General features: G+C 39.2%; 1 protein-coding gene across 4 annotated transcripts in view; it reads right to left on the bottom strand.

Annotated features, from left to right (window-relative positions):
- Positions 1–17,397, bottom strand: part of LOC123314484 (polypyrimidine tract-binding protein 1) — a 270,957-nt gene that overhangs the window by 141,083 nt on the left and 112,477 nt on the right. For all 4 annotated transcript variants that reach the window (XM_044899796.1, XM_044899802.1, XM_044899797.1 and 1 more), the window contains one exon: positions 12,712–12,807. In XM_044899796.1, the coding sequence (XP_044755731.1) occupies positions 12,712–12,807 (96 nt within the window). The remainder of the gene's footprint in view (positions 1–12,711; positions 12,808–17,397) is intronic.

Raw genomic sequence — 17,397 nt, 5'->3', positions numbered from 1 at the left:
ATCGTTGTTCAATACCCAGATCTTCCTCTTTCATCCTTACTCGTAACACCGCTTCGAACCCTGATACATGACCGACAATCTATCGCCAGGCACCGTCATATATCCAGAACCAATGGAGGATACATTTCAACGTCATCCGCATCTCGTACCCATTGTATCGCCGCCGACACAAAGGTATCACTAACATTCCCCTTTCGCGGGCATTATCCGGCAATCACGCCGAAGGCAATAAAGAAAAGATCACTGACGTTCGACTGACGGCAAGATAACGGGCCGACATAAATAAGCCTTCCAAGGCACGTGCGAATAATGGCTGGAGACGCAGCCACTTGAACGTTATTTTATACAAATTTTATCATTTTTGATGTCAGGTGGGGCCATCAGCCGGGTCGCTTTATGGAGAGAGGGTCGTTGTGCGAGGGTAAAGTCGTTGTCGGCTGGATAGATGGCGCTCATTTGTGTTGAACACTTGGGAGGGGACGTTATCGCGATGACGCGCCGTTTAGGGGGGAAACTGACAACAATGGACGCTCTGGATGTGTCGGTAATATTTTTATTACCTCTATTCACGATAGATTAGAGCCGGCATCGAATTCCAACCGATTATAACTTTCAAGAACAACCATAGAATAGAATAGATAGAAAATAGAAATTATGTTGATGATAGAATAGACATAGAGACATGGACTGTGCCTTCCCTTTCCATCTATGCATGAAATATGGCCAAAAAATGTGACGGGCATGCAGTAGTCTTTTTCTAGAATTTTGATTGGTCTATGTGCACACAAAAGAGACAGGTAATGGCCCGACGACTATTTCTATCTTTCTATAAAATAGCCCATTTCATGCTGGCATTGCTCAGTCCTGATCTCTATGTCTATGGGTAATAGATTTTAAGTTGAGGAATTGAGGTTGGAATGGACGACTTCAGGAACGTTTGCCAACCTTGCAAATAATAGAAAAAACTCTTTCAATGGAAACGTATTTTTTTTTTAATTATATTTGTGCCTCTCGATTGTTTTCATCATCATAACAATCCTTGGAATGTCCCCGGCTCTCGAATCCAAGTGATATAAAAGAAAATTTATATTTAATTTTCAATGTGAGTTTTGACATTATTAAGGCGTTTTTTTTTGTGTTTCGTTCATTATATTTATGGTTTCATCCATAGACTACTGATTTATTCATTATCAGACTATGGTTTCATCACAGAACTTAGTAGTTGAGGCTTTCTATGATGAAACCACAGTCTAATAATAAATAAATTAGTCTGTGGATGAAACCATAAATGTAATGCAAGAAACACGAAAAAAACCGCCTGAATAATGTCAAAACTCACCTTGAAAATTCGATATAAATTTTCTTTTACATCACTTGGATTTGAGAGCCAAGGACATTCCAAGGATTGTAAAATGATGAAAACAACCGAAAGCCACAAATGTAATTTGAAAAAATACGTTTCCATTGAACGAGTGTTTTCTATTATTTACAAGGTTCGCAAACGTTCCTGAACTCGTCCATTGGAAATGAACACTGACCCATAGACCATTACATATAAGTCTATGTTCTGACCGAAGATATTTTGAATTATGAGGAGCAGAGAGGAGGAAAACGAGAGATAAGTTATCAGCAAAATATTCAGACCATAAATAGGTTGAAAACATGCTGATTTAGTACATAACCTGCCTAGAAAAGTCTCTGCAGCTCGAGATTCTTGAAGGAAATCCTAATCTTAATAAATGATAATGTAGATTTTTATATTTACCGATGTATTAATTGAAATTGAAATCTATGACAGTTATAGATAGATGGTAAACATCAGAAATAAGTCTGTATATGTAGCATAAACCTCAATTATCCCTACATTAATTTGAAACTGATGAAAACACGGTTCAAAATGGTGCAAGCGCCGGTGACAAACTTAACCCATGTCCCAATGATGTTTTCAGAAGACTTTTACCAGCACTTCATAGAACTAATTGAACAAAACAAATTTATTTCCAAACTCCGATCATGATCTTCACTTTTAATCGTTGCAGATAGGTTTTTTCCACTTTCCGGTTGGATTTCAGCTCCCTTGCAAAGGGCAGGATTCCCGAATTCATCGCGAAATAAATCGAGCCATTTATAACATTTAAAACGGCATACATCACCGACTACGGTATGTCAATAGCGTTTTAACAAATATTTGCAGTATCAGGTTGGTTATCTGCGTTTGAAAAATATGTCTGTCTAATCAGTTATTCTCAGTTATGAGTTTTTCGGTTCACTTCGTGCCTCGGTATGAAATTCGATGCAATTTCGTCTGTCACCCCGACAAACATCGAGCGATTTTTCGGGATATCGGTAAAAAAAAACCGTAGATCGCGATATCAGGGATATGAAACGAATCCGCGCTCATTACGTGGTATGGAATTGTGGTTTCCAATTCCGCGGAATGAAAAGTGGACTCCATTTCGGCGTTAATAGAAAAATGAAGTTTCACAAATGATTTCCTCGAATTCGTCCGATTGTTCTTCTCTCTCTTTTGGACGATTGAAAAGATGAAATATTTTTCTAGCCTGGGGATTTATGTACCCGGGAGTGTTAGTATTTTTCCGGGGACATAAATCCGCATTGAATTTATTCGCTACTAAATTGATATTTTATGGCCTACGGGGCGCAATATTGGACCAGAAGACAACGTGAGGGAAAACGGTAAATCACTGTGATATTCTCGATAAAAAAATTGACTTCAAACATTAATGAGATACTATCTCCCAAACTTGAACTTGATTTGTTCAAATTTAGCACAATTCGGTAAAAGCTTGTGCGAGTGGATTTACTGGAATATAGTATATACAGGGTGGGAGTAAATAGTCGAAAATAGTGTGGAAATGTAGAAATGAACTGTCCCACCTCGTACATTCTGTCGACAGGAATCCTTGTCCCAACGAAAATTACTAGTTGACCAACCACCAATTTCCGAAATTGCTCAAACTCATCACGAAATGGACACTCGTAATCCAAACGTATACACAAAAGGACGCACAAATCCATAGTCTCGTTCAATGGGGAACTGTTACTTAATATACCAGACTCTGTTACCGGCTAATGAAGCAATTATAATACGGAATAGTTTCCCATCTAATTTCATAGGCAAAGGAGGTTTGCTCTTGATATCCGTAGAGTATGCTTTCAATTTCAAGAATAATACCCCGGGCAAGGAACGCTACAGCGTGTATCCACCGTAATTAGTTTTTTTTTGTCGGAATTTGTTTCGACTCTGAGTTTCTGTTTAGAGAACCGACGGACCAATTAAATTTCCTACTTTGATGCTCATGACGATACGTCTCATTCGCGAATGGAGAGACGGGGTGCATGCATCGCTGAATCATCCCTCTGAGACCACGGGGAGAGTTTGAGATGAAAGGCTGGTTACGTTATTTTTGAAACGTTCGCGGAGCTGACGATTGAAACATTGACGATTTGACGACGTATTTGTTATTGACTCTTGTCCTCAAGTTACAGCGTTGATGGGGGAGGAAAGGGAGAAATATATAGACATCAGCGCACCCTTAACAGAAATGGTTCGAACCCAGAAGACAAGTGGACTATTTTGAAACTGCTTTATAGATTTTATAATCAGAAAAGGAAGAATAGAGAATAGGGGGACAGAGTGACGGTCTTGAGGAAGTTTTAACTGAACCCAACTTTTTGGGAATTTTTCGAAGGTACTATTTCGAGTCGATTATCTTCCAGGAAAGTTATCGTAGATCTAAACGTGATACACAATCTGAAAGAGCAACTCTTCTAGTACCAAATCTGTGAATTTCATCCATCTAGGTAAAACAGTTCGGTCTTGACGTATTCTCAAGTGAAATTCGCAATGTTTGAAAAATGCCATTTCCTAGAAGAAAATCTCATCGAAGGGAGAGGGGTTTTCGAAACTGCTCGCAATAGATTCAGCGTGTTCGAAAACCTAAATTTTCATACGAAAATTTCAAATATCCGACCCAATTTAGGAGAAAATAACTTTTTTTGTTTTTCCAGTTTTCATTTTCGATTTGACTTCGAAGAGCTCTCTGGAGTGCAATTCTCTATCGAATCATCAACTGTTTGGTTTTCTAGAATCTTCAGAACAAATTCTATGCACTCCAAATACTGAGACAGTAATAGAACATCCTGCTTTTCAGACAGAGTAGCAAATATGTCGTTTTAGGGGGGTCTAACCCCTTGCTCATTTTTGACCCAAAAAATCGAGATTTTCGAAATCGAGTTTTTGTGCTTGGGTGAAAGCCCTGCCAATGCTGATTATAGAACCGGAAATCTCAATTGGATCAAACGAATATAACAGGAGATATCGCAGATTGAAAATTGCAATTTATAAAAAATGCCATTTCCGAGATGAAAATCAGAACGAAGAGATATAGGCTTTCGAAATTGCACGCAATAGATTCAGCGCGTTCGAAAACCTTTATTTTTATACCAATATTCGAAATATCTGGCCCAGTTCAGGAGAAAATATTTTTTTTTGTTTTTCCACTTTTCATTTTCGAGTTGACTTCGAAGAGCTCTCTGGCGTGCAATTCTTTATTGAATCATCAACTGTTTGGTTTTCTAGAATCTTCAGAACAAATTCTATGCACTCCATATCCTAAGACAGTAGTAGAACATCCTGATTTTCAGAGAGAGTAGCAAATAGGTCATTTTAGGGGGGTCTAACCCCTTGCTCTCATTTTTGACCCAAAAAATCGAGATTTTCGAAATCGAGTTTTTGTACTTGAATGGAAGCCCTGGCAATGCTGATTATAAAACCAGAAATCCCAATTGGATCAAACGAATATAACAGGAGATATCGCAGATTGAAAATTGCAATATTCGAAAAATATGCCATTTCCGAGATGAAAATCTAAACGAAGAGAGATAGGCTTTCGAAATTTTTTACAATAGATTCAGAGTGTTCAAAAACCTATATTTTCATACCAAACTTTCAAATATCCGGCCCAGTTTTGGAGAAAATATTTTTTTTTCCACTTTTCATTTTCGAGTTGACATCGAATAGCTCTCTGGAGTGCAATTCTTTATTGAATCATCAACTGTTTGGTTTTCTGGAATCTTCAAAACAAATTCTATGACTCCATTTCCTAAGATAGCAATAGAATATCCTGATTTTCAGACAGAGTAGCAAATAGGTCGTTTTAGGGGGGTCTAACCCCTTGTTCATTTTTGACCAAAAAATCGAGATTTTCGAAGTCAAAGACTCACTCCGAATGTATGCTGTGACAGTCAGGAAGTACGGAAATGCCTTTCAGAGTGGGAAAAATCTATTTTTTTCTAGGAATTACAACCTTGCCGGCTTTTTATGGCACGTCAGGAAGTTTCTTTGTTGTTGTTGTGTTCTGACAATGACCGTGGGTGTCTTCATGGTTCCCAAAGATTTTCCAAGCTCGATCAACCATCCACACATTCCGAAAAATCCACAGTTTCTTCCCGGTCATCCACAAAATACCCAGCCAATCCTGCCAATCAAACGAAATTCCGCGAATCGTCCAAGATCTGTACAAGCCGCCCTAGTTATGCGAGGTGTCGTGAGGGATTTCCGATTACGGACAATTTAATGCAGAGGATCCACTTCCTCGCCCATCGGGGACCATACCTCAAACAGACGGGGGGAATTGGGGAGGCTGAGCGCCCCCCGAAACCGACGGGGAACGTCCTAAAGCGGAACAGGTCCAGGTAGGCAGCCGGAAACTTTGATTTATGCCTTCCCGAATTCGGCACAGTTGGAAATGAGGGGGCCGTGGGAATTCTAGGGAGGCCCTGGGGGCCTCTGAATGGATGGAAAGTGGGCATAAGAATTCGGAATCGGGAGTACACTTCGGGGCGGAATTGCGTTTCGGTCGGATCCTCAAACATTTCGGGTTTGTTATGGCGGAGTAAGTTTTTATGATCGGGGCTGCTTCTTGGGTAGGTTGTATCGATTTTGGCGGAATTTCGACGAGGAAATGGGGAAAAAGAAGCCTACCTCACACATGCGTTGATTCCTCCCGAAGTCGATATCTATCTCCTACAATATTTTACATCGGGTAAAGAAAAAAAATTGGAAGGAGGTTTCCGATTAGTCGATGGTAGATAACACTTACCACAAATGAGTATTAAATGTATGGAGATTCTATTCAATACTCACCATTTGATAGGAATCTGCAGACGACAGGCATGGTCTAGAAAGCACATCCGTCTACTTGGCGATAGGTGGCGTAGGCGTCTGTATATCTCTAAATAGTCTCTAATCCAAATATTTAAATTCCACCTGATTCGGATTCATAAGATATATAATAGAGCTCGTAAAAGAGATATACGATAAACAGATTTTAAGCTTCCTACAGCGATTTTGAACAGTAACAATCATTTTGACTTAGATGCCACAATAGATCTTTATTTTGAAGTGCAATGCAATCTAGAATCTAGAGCATCCTCTGACCAGTATACACGGTCAGTCTTTGGCTCGTACAAATATTTTAACAGTTGATTCTTAAGCTCAGAAAATTCCACTTTTTTCCGATTCGGACCTGATAAAAACCATTTTAAATTGTCGTAATGAGCTGTGCCACCCCTAGAAGAACAAAATTACCTTCAGAATAACTAGCTGAATCTGTGACACTACACATACGTGGATCTTTTTAACAGAGTTGTATTCAGCCAAAGTACCCAATTTTTCAAATTGAACAGATACTTTTTAAATTTTGAACATCAAATTACTCGAAACGGCGCATTATACGAGAAAATATAAAGAATACTTTCATTTAAAAAACGTTCAAATATTAATTAAATAGAGTCCAACTTAGTTTCGAAAGTTGGCTTCTTTGAATTTTTGGTATTTTTATGGTACGTATTGGTCATAATGAGAAAACTAGAAGACGTGGGTGATATCTTGTGTTCGAAAAAGATTCATCAAATAAATGAAAAACTATATTTCGAAATTCATTTCATTCGATGAAACCGTTTGTGAAATAGAAGTATAATTAAATTTTTTTTATGGTTTTTCAACAGCCTGTATCTTTTAAACCGAGCCAATGGTAAGGGAAAAAAGTGTTTCTTTCGACGTCAAGAATCTACTCATAAAATATTTGTAAGATTCGAAGTCTGGCACTGTATATACTTTGTGAGAAAGCTTTTTATTGAAATCTCAATACCTATATTTTTGGCATTTATTAGAACGTCAATATCTTCGTCTCAATTGATCGAAGAATGATTCAATCTGACAAATTCGCAGCCCATCAAGCACAACACCCATGCAAGACCCCTAAAATCTCCATCATTAGTCTCTTAAACCTCCATCCCAACCAAACCATTCAAAGTGTGAAATATTCAAACGTTCCAATAACCCAAATGTCCCAAATCTTCACCGCGAATTGTCTGCACCGTACATCCTGATCCTCAGCGCGGCAGGGGACTCCCCCGAGCCCCATCGATCAATTAAAGACCGATATCGGACGTCTCCACATGACCCTCCGATCTGTCACCAGAACGCCTCTAGGACGGTGAGGTATACGGGTATACCGCACTCCCGACCGGGGAGAGAAACTGGAACTTGGCACAGGACGTTGAATTATAACTGTTGTATCTGCGGAAAGCCTGATGAGCGTCATGTACGAACGATATAAAAACTTGGGACAGTGGTTCATGTGTGACGTCCCGCGGGAGACGCGTTGGGGTTGTAAAAAGGAAGTTCGGGATGAATGTTATGATTATTTCATTTGGGAGTGTATGAGGCTGGGCCTCTGTCATCAGGGAGGGTATTGCTGCTTCTGGGTCAAGGAAGAAGTGGTAAAATCTAATTTTAACCTTATGATCATCTTTTCGAGACATTCCAGATACATAAAATCCAAGTGTTTTTGAAATTTATATCTTCTTTTTTGTAGAAGAATGCTGGCAGGTAATTTTTAATTGAATTGACTCAATTTCTGCTATTATGGTTGAGGAGCTTGTCCTCCACCCTTTGCGATGGGGGAAAGGTTGTTTTCAAGTGGCAACCCTGACTTTTTGTGCCAGAAATGGAGAAACCTTTTGTTGATGAGCATAACAGGGTCATTGCTGGGGCTTTTCAATGAAGCCCCAATACTATGCAATAGTGAATACCGAAGATTTGAATTTTTTGCGTAACCCTTTAGTCACCTTGAAATGGGGTCTTTGATGAGCTTCTTTTAGTTTCTTTTAGTCGAGTTAAAGTACCTTACTCTTCATAATTGTGCTACTTTTTCATTCATTTTATGTTTCAAGCTCGTAGTTTTTCGAAAATTCACCGGAAAACCATATTTTTCTATCTGAGCTACTCTCAATATAGGCGAGGTTCAAAAATTCTTCAAGTCCCGAATATTCTCCCTCACTCCCTGTAATTTTTCGAGCAAGGATACTGGATATCACAACCCCGATTGTCCTCAAAGTTCAAGCTGCAACAAGAAGCTCCCTCGTCTACAAGAACTAATGACTTCAAAGCAAGAGAGTCTAACGAATCGATAGTATCGGATATCCAACTTTCCAACCTTAATTGTTGCCTTCGGCATGAAGTTGCGTGTAGTTGTCGGAGGTAGCAGGAACGACTCAAGGCTCACGTGAAGATAAGGGACCTCCCATTGATAGCACACGCCGGAGTCATCCAATCCGGCAACACTTTCTCCGAAATTCGGTAAGAGCTTGATATGATTAATAATTAAAGCGGTAATTATGAACGGAGGTGAACTTCCAGCGGGGAAGTTTCGGGAAGTTTGGCGGAGGAACAAGGCGTCTTGGGGCTCGGTGTGGTTTTGGAGCAGGGCGTCGTACTAAGGGCTTGAGTTTGGGAAAAAAATTGATTCGACCTCCAACATCCCCTCTTGAAACATGATATATCCCTTCAGGAATATATCGGTCATAGCATTTTTCAATAGAATCATAAATAAACGGTCATAAAAAGCTATCAATTAGGAATTTCTTTAGAGGGAATTACACCAAGTAGTTTTTGAGATGTAGCATCAATTTTCACCACTGGAAGAAACATACGAGGATGTATTGATATCTAGTTAGGTTAGCCTCGACCAGTTTCATGCATAAAAAAAATATTGCGTTACTACAGCAACGAACAATTACTCATTAGAAGTGTCAGTGTGAAGTTTGAGGACAAAAAAGTAAACCAGAGTTACGCAATGAATTAAAATGAAGAAAATGTCCACCGAAATTGAGGAAATCGAAAAATTGGAGTATCGATCCATCACCAAGTACTTGTTTTTGATATGCTTAATACCCTTGGTGATCAATGTCTTTTATATGCGACCGTGAAAAATTGGACTGCAAGCTTCAAAAGAGGTAAATTTTCCATTGAAGATGATGACCGATCGGGAAGGCCAGTTTCTGTGTCAGTCCCCGAAAATATCGATGCAGTTCATGACATGATTTTATCAGACCGTCGAATTGGGCTTAAACGGATATCTGAAGCACTGAATATTTCATATGAACTCGTTCATCATATAGTTCACGTCAATTTGGACATGAGAAAAATTGCTGCAAAATGGATCCCCAAATGTTTGAATGTTGACCAAAAGCGTGCAAGGGTAGAATCATCGCGTTCGATCTGTGCTCGATTTCTTAAACCGAATTATTACTATGGATGGGACTTGGGTACATTTCTACGACCTAGAAACAAAGCAAAAATCGATGGAATGGCGACACTTTGGTTCTCCAAGACCTAAGAAGTTTCGTGTCCAAAAATCTGCTGGAAAAGTTCTTGCTTCAGTTTGTTGGGATTGCCATGGAGTAATTTTTTGGATAAGGGCAGAACAATAACCGGAGATTACTATTCGACATTACTGACCACTCTACGGAAAAAAAATTCAAGAGAAAAGACGAGGAAAGCTATCCAAAGGTGTTTTGTTTTTGGAGGACAACGCCCCTGAACACAAATTTCATGTTACCATGCAAAAAATTCGTGATTTAGGGTTTGAATTACTAAAACACCCCCTTATTCACCAGATTTGGTTCCATCCGACTATCATCTCTTTCCTCAACTGAAAAAAAGTTTGAAAGGTCGTAAATTTTCTTCCAACGAGCAGCTAATAAAAGCTGTGGAGGTCTGGTTTGTTAAGCAAGAAGAAACATTTTTTTTAAAGGTCTACAGACGTTGCAGGTTTGCTGTAGTAAATGTATCCAATGAAGAGGAGAATATGTTGAGTAATAAAATATTTTGACATTGAAATTTTGTTTGGTTCTATAGTAGGCTAAGAATTTCTCAATGAATCTTCGTATAACCGATCGACTTCGCGGATATTCTAACCCCCTGTCCCTGAAAACAACAAACCGACGTTGAAACTTTGTAGATTTGTAGCTATTTTCTTCCCGGAATCCTTGCCATTTCCCATGAATACCTAACTAACATTATCCGGGTAATTTGGGGGGCATTGTGTGCCAGGAAAATTTACTGCTTTTTCATTGGACCTCACGTTTGTTCCTTTGAGAAAATGACTCATTCTGCAGTAACGTATCGCAGTTGGGACGTATGCGGTTCTGAATATTTGAATAGTTGTGTTGATTTTGACTGAGGCAATCTTGCGAACTTTCGTATAACAATAGATGTTTGCACGTGGGGAGATATGAAATATTCAGTGGGCCTTTGTTGGCAGCGTATTCTAGAATGCAGTATTCGGATGGTAAGGAAAAAATATTTTCTCTTGTGGAAGTAAGTCGATTCAGAGTACACGAAATAAAAATTTCTTCGTATGAAACGAGTGTATTACGTAAAAAATAAAGTGTTGCCATTTCAGGCGGGTTGAAACAGTGTCAGACAAGATTGTACGAAAGAGAAAGATGTCTGGATCAAAATTCGTCACCTGGAACAAAACAGAACGAAGATGACAAAGTTCCATCTCGAACAATCCCGGAACAAGTTCGACAGAACAAATAAAAATGATAACGATTTACTAATTGAGTAATCCACCGAAATTAGGGGTTAACTGAAGCGAGCAGAAACAACAGTGGATCCTGGATAATTGCTGCTTTATCTGATTCTGGGACTTCTTCACGCCTACCCGGATTCCCTTCCATTTCCTTCTCCCTCAACAAATTCGACCAGAATACAGGATCGAAAAACGTCAGCTAGCCGGTGTGCCAATTACCAAAGTTTCCCAATAAAATATCGAGGAACAGATATTCAAGTTTATTTGGAACAGATTCAATTTTGGCTACATACCTGTCATTATGTTCATCCCAAAAGACCGAAGGTTCGACAGTTACGTCAAGGATATGTATGAGCTCCTGGGCTACGAATGAGGGTTTTCGGAAAAAATTGGTTGTTCGTCTTTTCGAAGCATCAAGTTGCACAAAATTTTATCACTTCACTCGTTTATCTTCTTGAGATATTTATTCAATGAATCGATTTGATGACATCTATGCAGGTGAGATTCTATGGCGTGTATGTCTATGTGTAACTGGTGAAAAGAAGTGTTGTCATTCACGAATTTGTGGTTCTCGGTTCAACTGAGAAGATCATTTACATGAGAATCTTCAGTTCAGAAAGTGTTGGATTTTCCTTGTTCAATTATGTGAGATTGTTTGTACTACCATGCATTTCGTTAACTCCAGATCTATCATCAAGATTGGTTGCCCGTATTTTCGAAGCATCAAGTTGCACTAAATTTTATCACTTCACTCGTTTACCTCATTGTGATGTTTATTCAATGAATCGATGAATATTGATGGCATCTGTGCAGGTGAGATTCTATGAACTGTATGTCTATAAGTTAATGTTCAATGAAGTGTTGTCATTCACGAATCTGTCTGTGGTTATCGGTTGAACTGAGAAGATGATTTACATGTGAATCTTCAGTTTAGAAAGTGTTGAATTTTCCTGTTTCAATGATGTGAGTATTGTGAGTTTGTACTAACATACATTTCGTAAACGCCAGATCTATCATCTAGATTTTAGTGACACGTCTTTATTTCTCTCAGAAGGATCTTTGAAAACTGACTCTTACAACTTAGCCGTCACAATCTATGTTTTTAATCCACTTTTTGAACGAAATGCTTCATTTCAAGCCTGGTACTTTAGAAATAACACGAAATTACACAGACACAATCGTTTTTCAATGTGAAATAGCCATGAATTCATTTCCTGCAAGAAATATCAATTTTCTCACGATGGTTCTACAACGAATGTTAGGGTGGACATAAACCGTAGCGAAGTGTTCAAAATACGCATCGTACATCGAAATACAGAAGTTTTTCGGTGCAACTCTATTCCCTCGTAAGTTGTATTGGACTTCTGGACTCTTAAGTACATGTGAATGACGTTAACTAGAGCGTGAACGAGTGCGGTCACAGAGTGTTCACATTGATGAGACCATTAAAGAGGGTTTTTAGATGGGATTACACCAGAGCATCACCGAGAACATAATCGAGAGATGTGAAAGCCTGAGTTGTTTCGGCATTATTTTTGCCGTAGGAGAAGTCGTGGAAGTTCTCGGACTAATCCGAAAGCTTCTTGGTTATGTCGGAAGTTCAATACGGATTCCGGAGTGTTCTGGTATATAATCAGAAAGATAAATGAAGAAATATGGACGACACGCAGAAAAATTATTAATTCCAGGTGGGATTCGTACCCATGGCTTCATAATTGCTGATCCATAAAACTACCGAGAAGACCCGCTTATGGGGGAACTCATTTCTTCTAGAATAAAAAACTTTGAATCTTTTGTAGCTTACCTTGAGACCTATATGTAAGGGAAAATCCGTGTGGCCGTTGTGGAGGGTTTGTATCACTGGAACAATGGGCAAGGAACAGGACATCATCTTAGTAACCTAGAAAAAAAATATAGGAATCAAGAAGTTGCAAAATATCAACAAGAATTGAAAGAAACCGTCATTTGGACATGACCCATATTCGATATAGTTCAATAGCGACCAATATAGCACCTCATCTACCAATTTTTAGAATCCAGCACGATCAAAAGGATGTAATTTATTGAAAACATGAAAACATATTATATTGGACTAGAGTAGTCGTTGGCGTTTACTATGGGTGAAATTATTCGGAGAACTCGATCCATTTAGCGTTTCGTTAAAAGTTTTCTGGGGCAAACTTCGAGTTTTACCCATTTTTTCGAACTTCAAGTACGCACCACTTGGAGAGATTCCAATTGGATGTAACAGACAAGGAAACGGACACATAACCAGCATGATATATATTCAATGACTGAGTAATATCAGCACATAATCCTTCACGTCTTTCAGTTGCCAACGGCGCTTTATTTTTCGCTAAATCCGAGTTAAAATACTCCGGGGATTAATTGCCAGATTTATGACGAAACCAGAACCGTATCAGGTGTACTTAAACACACCTATATGCAGAAGCAAACGTGGACTCCCATTGAGGTTACATTATGAGACATACACATGGGTGCGCCATCTATCGCCAGGTAGATATATGTCACCTAGGCCATGCGTAACGTCTATAGATCCCTGTTGAATGGATTCAGATTCACTCTTTTCTGGTGTAATGCAATTAAATAACGAATACTCTGGCTGAAAAACATCCTGCCCCTTACAGGCTAAGCAGTTCCACATCATGAAATTACCTTCATCGAAACTGGAGTAGTGTATAGTTCGACACATGTAATACCAAACTATCTCAAGTATTTCCCTAGGTCTGTGGAGGTCATTATGCGATGATTTATCGTAGCACGCGACATCTGTCGACCGATCCTAATTACTGCCGACATCATGATTTGACAAATATAAATCAGGGTTCGAACACCCGATTTTGGTGCCTCTGATCCATCTGGATGAAGAAACTGGAATAATTAAGTATCGTTTCGCGCAGACGTCGCTGGAATACACCGACGAAGATATGGGATGGCAATCGTTAATTAGCAACGACAAACAATACGTTTACTGAATCGACTAGTCGTAATCTGGATACAATGGATGAATGATCCAGATGGAAAAGAAGAGATGTAATTAACTATGTTACTATGTCATCCGCGCGCGTCTGTCTAGATAGACGCCAACAGTTCGATTAATAATCAATAATTATTAATTATCTCCATTAGCGGAAGGGATTATTGGGAGGTGCCTTCTGTACCCAATTACATTAATTAGATTCTGATTATTTAATTCTCGACGCAATGGAGGATTCCCTCTATTGAAGTCTCCCAAAGTGGGGATTATAATTATTGTGAGGCGATGATGATCATTTTATTATTACCGGGAGTGTATTCGTATCTATACACCATTCACTTTCATAAAAGCACTCGGTTTTCCATAAAATCGTTTTTTAAAGTTTGTGTAATTAGAACGTAGTAAGGTTAGGTTAGGTTGGCACTCATGAAATGACGTTAATGTGTCATGACACAACTAATCTTAATTGATATTCTCTTGGCCCTTTACCTATTCTGACTTCCATTAATGCATGATGATTTTTGTTGAAGAATTCAACATTCTTGAAATAATCCATTAGTTCCTTTGAGAGATACCCATTCCCTCCACCACTGCATCAGATGCTTTTTATCTTTGGCTTGATTTTCTTCAATTGAACAGCCTTTAGTCGAAGAAAAAACCAACAATAACTCTTCTCAAGTAACTTCATATTATATATCGATAATTTGATTATCTTCCATAGCAAAAACTTAGTTGTTTTCTTTTTTCGGAAGAGACTCAAGCTGTCGAGTGAAGGAAAGGCAGTTTTCACATAAGTTAGGCACAATATTTTTCGTACTGTCGCAAATCAAACACTTTCACGCCGTGGACTTATCGTTTTGAAACTGACGTTATAAGAAATTATATTTTTGTGCGCTCAGCCGCATAGAGAAACGTTTGAATTTTATGATTGGCGCATAGAGACATGCCAAAAGTTTATGATTGGTGCATAGAGACATGCCAAAATTTTATGATGGATGCGAAAGTGAATAGCTGGGCTTTTTTCCGCACGATTCTGGAAAAGTACTACTTTCCAAACATCATTGCGTATGAAAAATAATACTTTCGAAACGCTAATAAGGAAAATATATCACAGAACTGATCTCTTGTCCTTTCTATGGAAAAAACTAGATTAGGAAACCCTTCAAACAGTTTGTATAAACGTTAAATGTGACGAATTCATTTATTGTCTGAAGTAAACTCACATTGTTGGAAAACGGACAACATAGCTCCGATTTAAAACCCAAAAATGTTTTGACAAGAGTCATAACCTCACATTTTTCGTACTGTACAGTGTGGAATATGTCAAATTTCCATGGCCAACCGAGTGCCTTCATGAAAGTGAATGGAGTATAGTGCAGTTGGCACATTCGAGAAGTTCTTTCAACAAAGCTTTGCTATACCATTACAGAATTCATTCATTCATTCATTGCTGTATCCCGTCACCGGAAATTAATCTACAAAAAGACATAACAAAAAGAACAACAATTTCTTTGGGCTAACTGCGACTGTGTCTCCTTCTGTGACTGAAGAGACCCAACCGTGACCTACAGATCCTGCCACACTCCGGGCATGGATAGTCACCAACCAGATCTGGCTGCCGCTGAATTCTTCTCGAGTCTCCATTATAACTATGTACCAAAGACCTCCACTATGACCTGTCCTACGCTAGTTGTTTCCAGTTATGATTGGCATTAACTGATTTTAGGGATTGATGCAGTGTATCCTTAAACCGCTTATACTGGCCTCCTGGTTTCTAGGCTCCCTCTGTCAATTCGCCATACAGAGCTATTTTGGGGTGTCTTGTGTCTTGCATCCTCAGAATGTGACCGCTCCATCTGAGTCGGGCCCTCGTTACTTGAGTCTCAATTGTTGTACAACTCGCGCGTTGCAAGACTTCTGCATTCGAAACTTTGTGGAACCATCTGATGTGCATTATCTGTCTCAGATGACGTTGTTGCGTTTGTTCAAGCTGTTTAATATGTCGCCTGTAGGGCGTCCAGCTTTCGCTTCCGTAAAGAAGCGTTGGGAGGACGACTGCTTTGTAAACAGCTGTCTTGGTCTTCGGATTGAGGTCGTGATTTTGAAACACTCTGAGCTTTAGCTTCCAGAATGCCCGTGATGCCTCAAGCAAGAGGAAAAAGGCTGTTTTCTCCTCCTGTCCCTGTACTTTTTCGACACTATAGCATTTACAGCAGTAGGATGAACTGCAACAACGACAAAACCACTTTTTTCTTCTATTCTCCCGATTTGTTCCATTTTTCTGGGGCACATCATGACCACGATTCATTTCAGGGAGACACATCAAGAGTAATGCAGCCTCCTGAAGGTTCCAGGAAAACGCAGATCCGCAGAACATCGACAATACTCATCATCTCGAGCGAAATTGTCTCGGCAACAGATAACAATGCGGGAACAACTCGCCCTCAATTACGGGGCACAAAACCCACTGGTGTACCTGTCTGATGCAACCTCCACTAATAACCTAAGAACCAAACGCGTCGAGCCGTCCATTGTATCGAAAAATCCAATTGTGTTCATCAAAAGGTGTCGTGAACACTGTGCGTCTCGTGATTTCTCGTCGTTTCAACGCGAGGAACGTCCGACAAAATGGAAATCCGCAATAACAAAAGAACAACGTGTTTATGACGTCTTCGCGGGTCATTAGTGGCGGCCCCCCTGCTAATTTACAATACCTACCCCCTCGTCTTTTCATTCTTTATCGCGTTTCTGCGATCTTTAGCGTTACCTGTTCCAGCTCGATTGAGTTTCGTTTTTATCCCGCATTATTGCGCTGTATAATGCAAATTTGTGGGGTTTCACGGGGTCGGGGGTTGCGATGCAAATTTATAACTATTGGGGATGTTGTTTTTCAGGAATGGAACTCGTAACTTTGGCACGTTAATCGCAGATAAGAGGGTCAGCGTGGGCAACTTTATTAGACGGAATTTTTATATTGATTCGATTATTTTTCTTGGTACTTCTGAATTCATGTTCGACTAATCTGATCCTGAAAGGTGTTTAAATAAGGGTGCAGCATGCGAGGATCGAGATTTATCAACAATTAAGTGTGAAATATTTTCGGATTATACACGGTGACTCTTTGACTCCTACAAATATTTTAACAGTAGATTTTTGAGGTCGAAAGAAACACTTTTTTCCTGTACCATTTTTTCTGATTCGGTCCTGATAAAAATATGTAGCCATATTGAGTTTTCATAATCAGCTGTACCACCCCTGGAGAAACAAGACACCCGTAAGTATAACAAGCTAAATCTATGACACTACTCATCTGTGGATCATTTAAACAAAGTTGCATTCAGTCAGTGTACCCAATTTTCCGAATATCACAGTTATTTTTTATTTTTTAACCTCAAATTGAAGAATACTTTTATTTTACAAAACGTTCAAATATTCATTAGATAGTGATTAACTCAGTGGCAAGAGTTGGGTTCTTTGAATTTCTGGTATTTT

This window comes from Coccinella septempunctata, chromosome 5 (genome assembly GCF_907165205.1).
Source record: "Coccinella septempunctata chromosome 5, icCocSept1.1, whole genome shotgun sequence".
Taxonomy (NCBI): domain Eukaryota; kingdom Metazoa; phylum Arthropoda; class Insecta; order Coleoptera; family Coccinellidae; genus Coccinella; species Coccinella septempunctata.
Note: the sequence above shows the minus strand (reverse complement) of the source record. Positions and strands in the feature narration are given on the sequence as shown.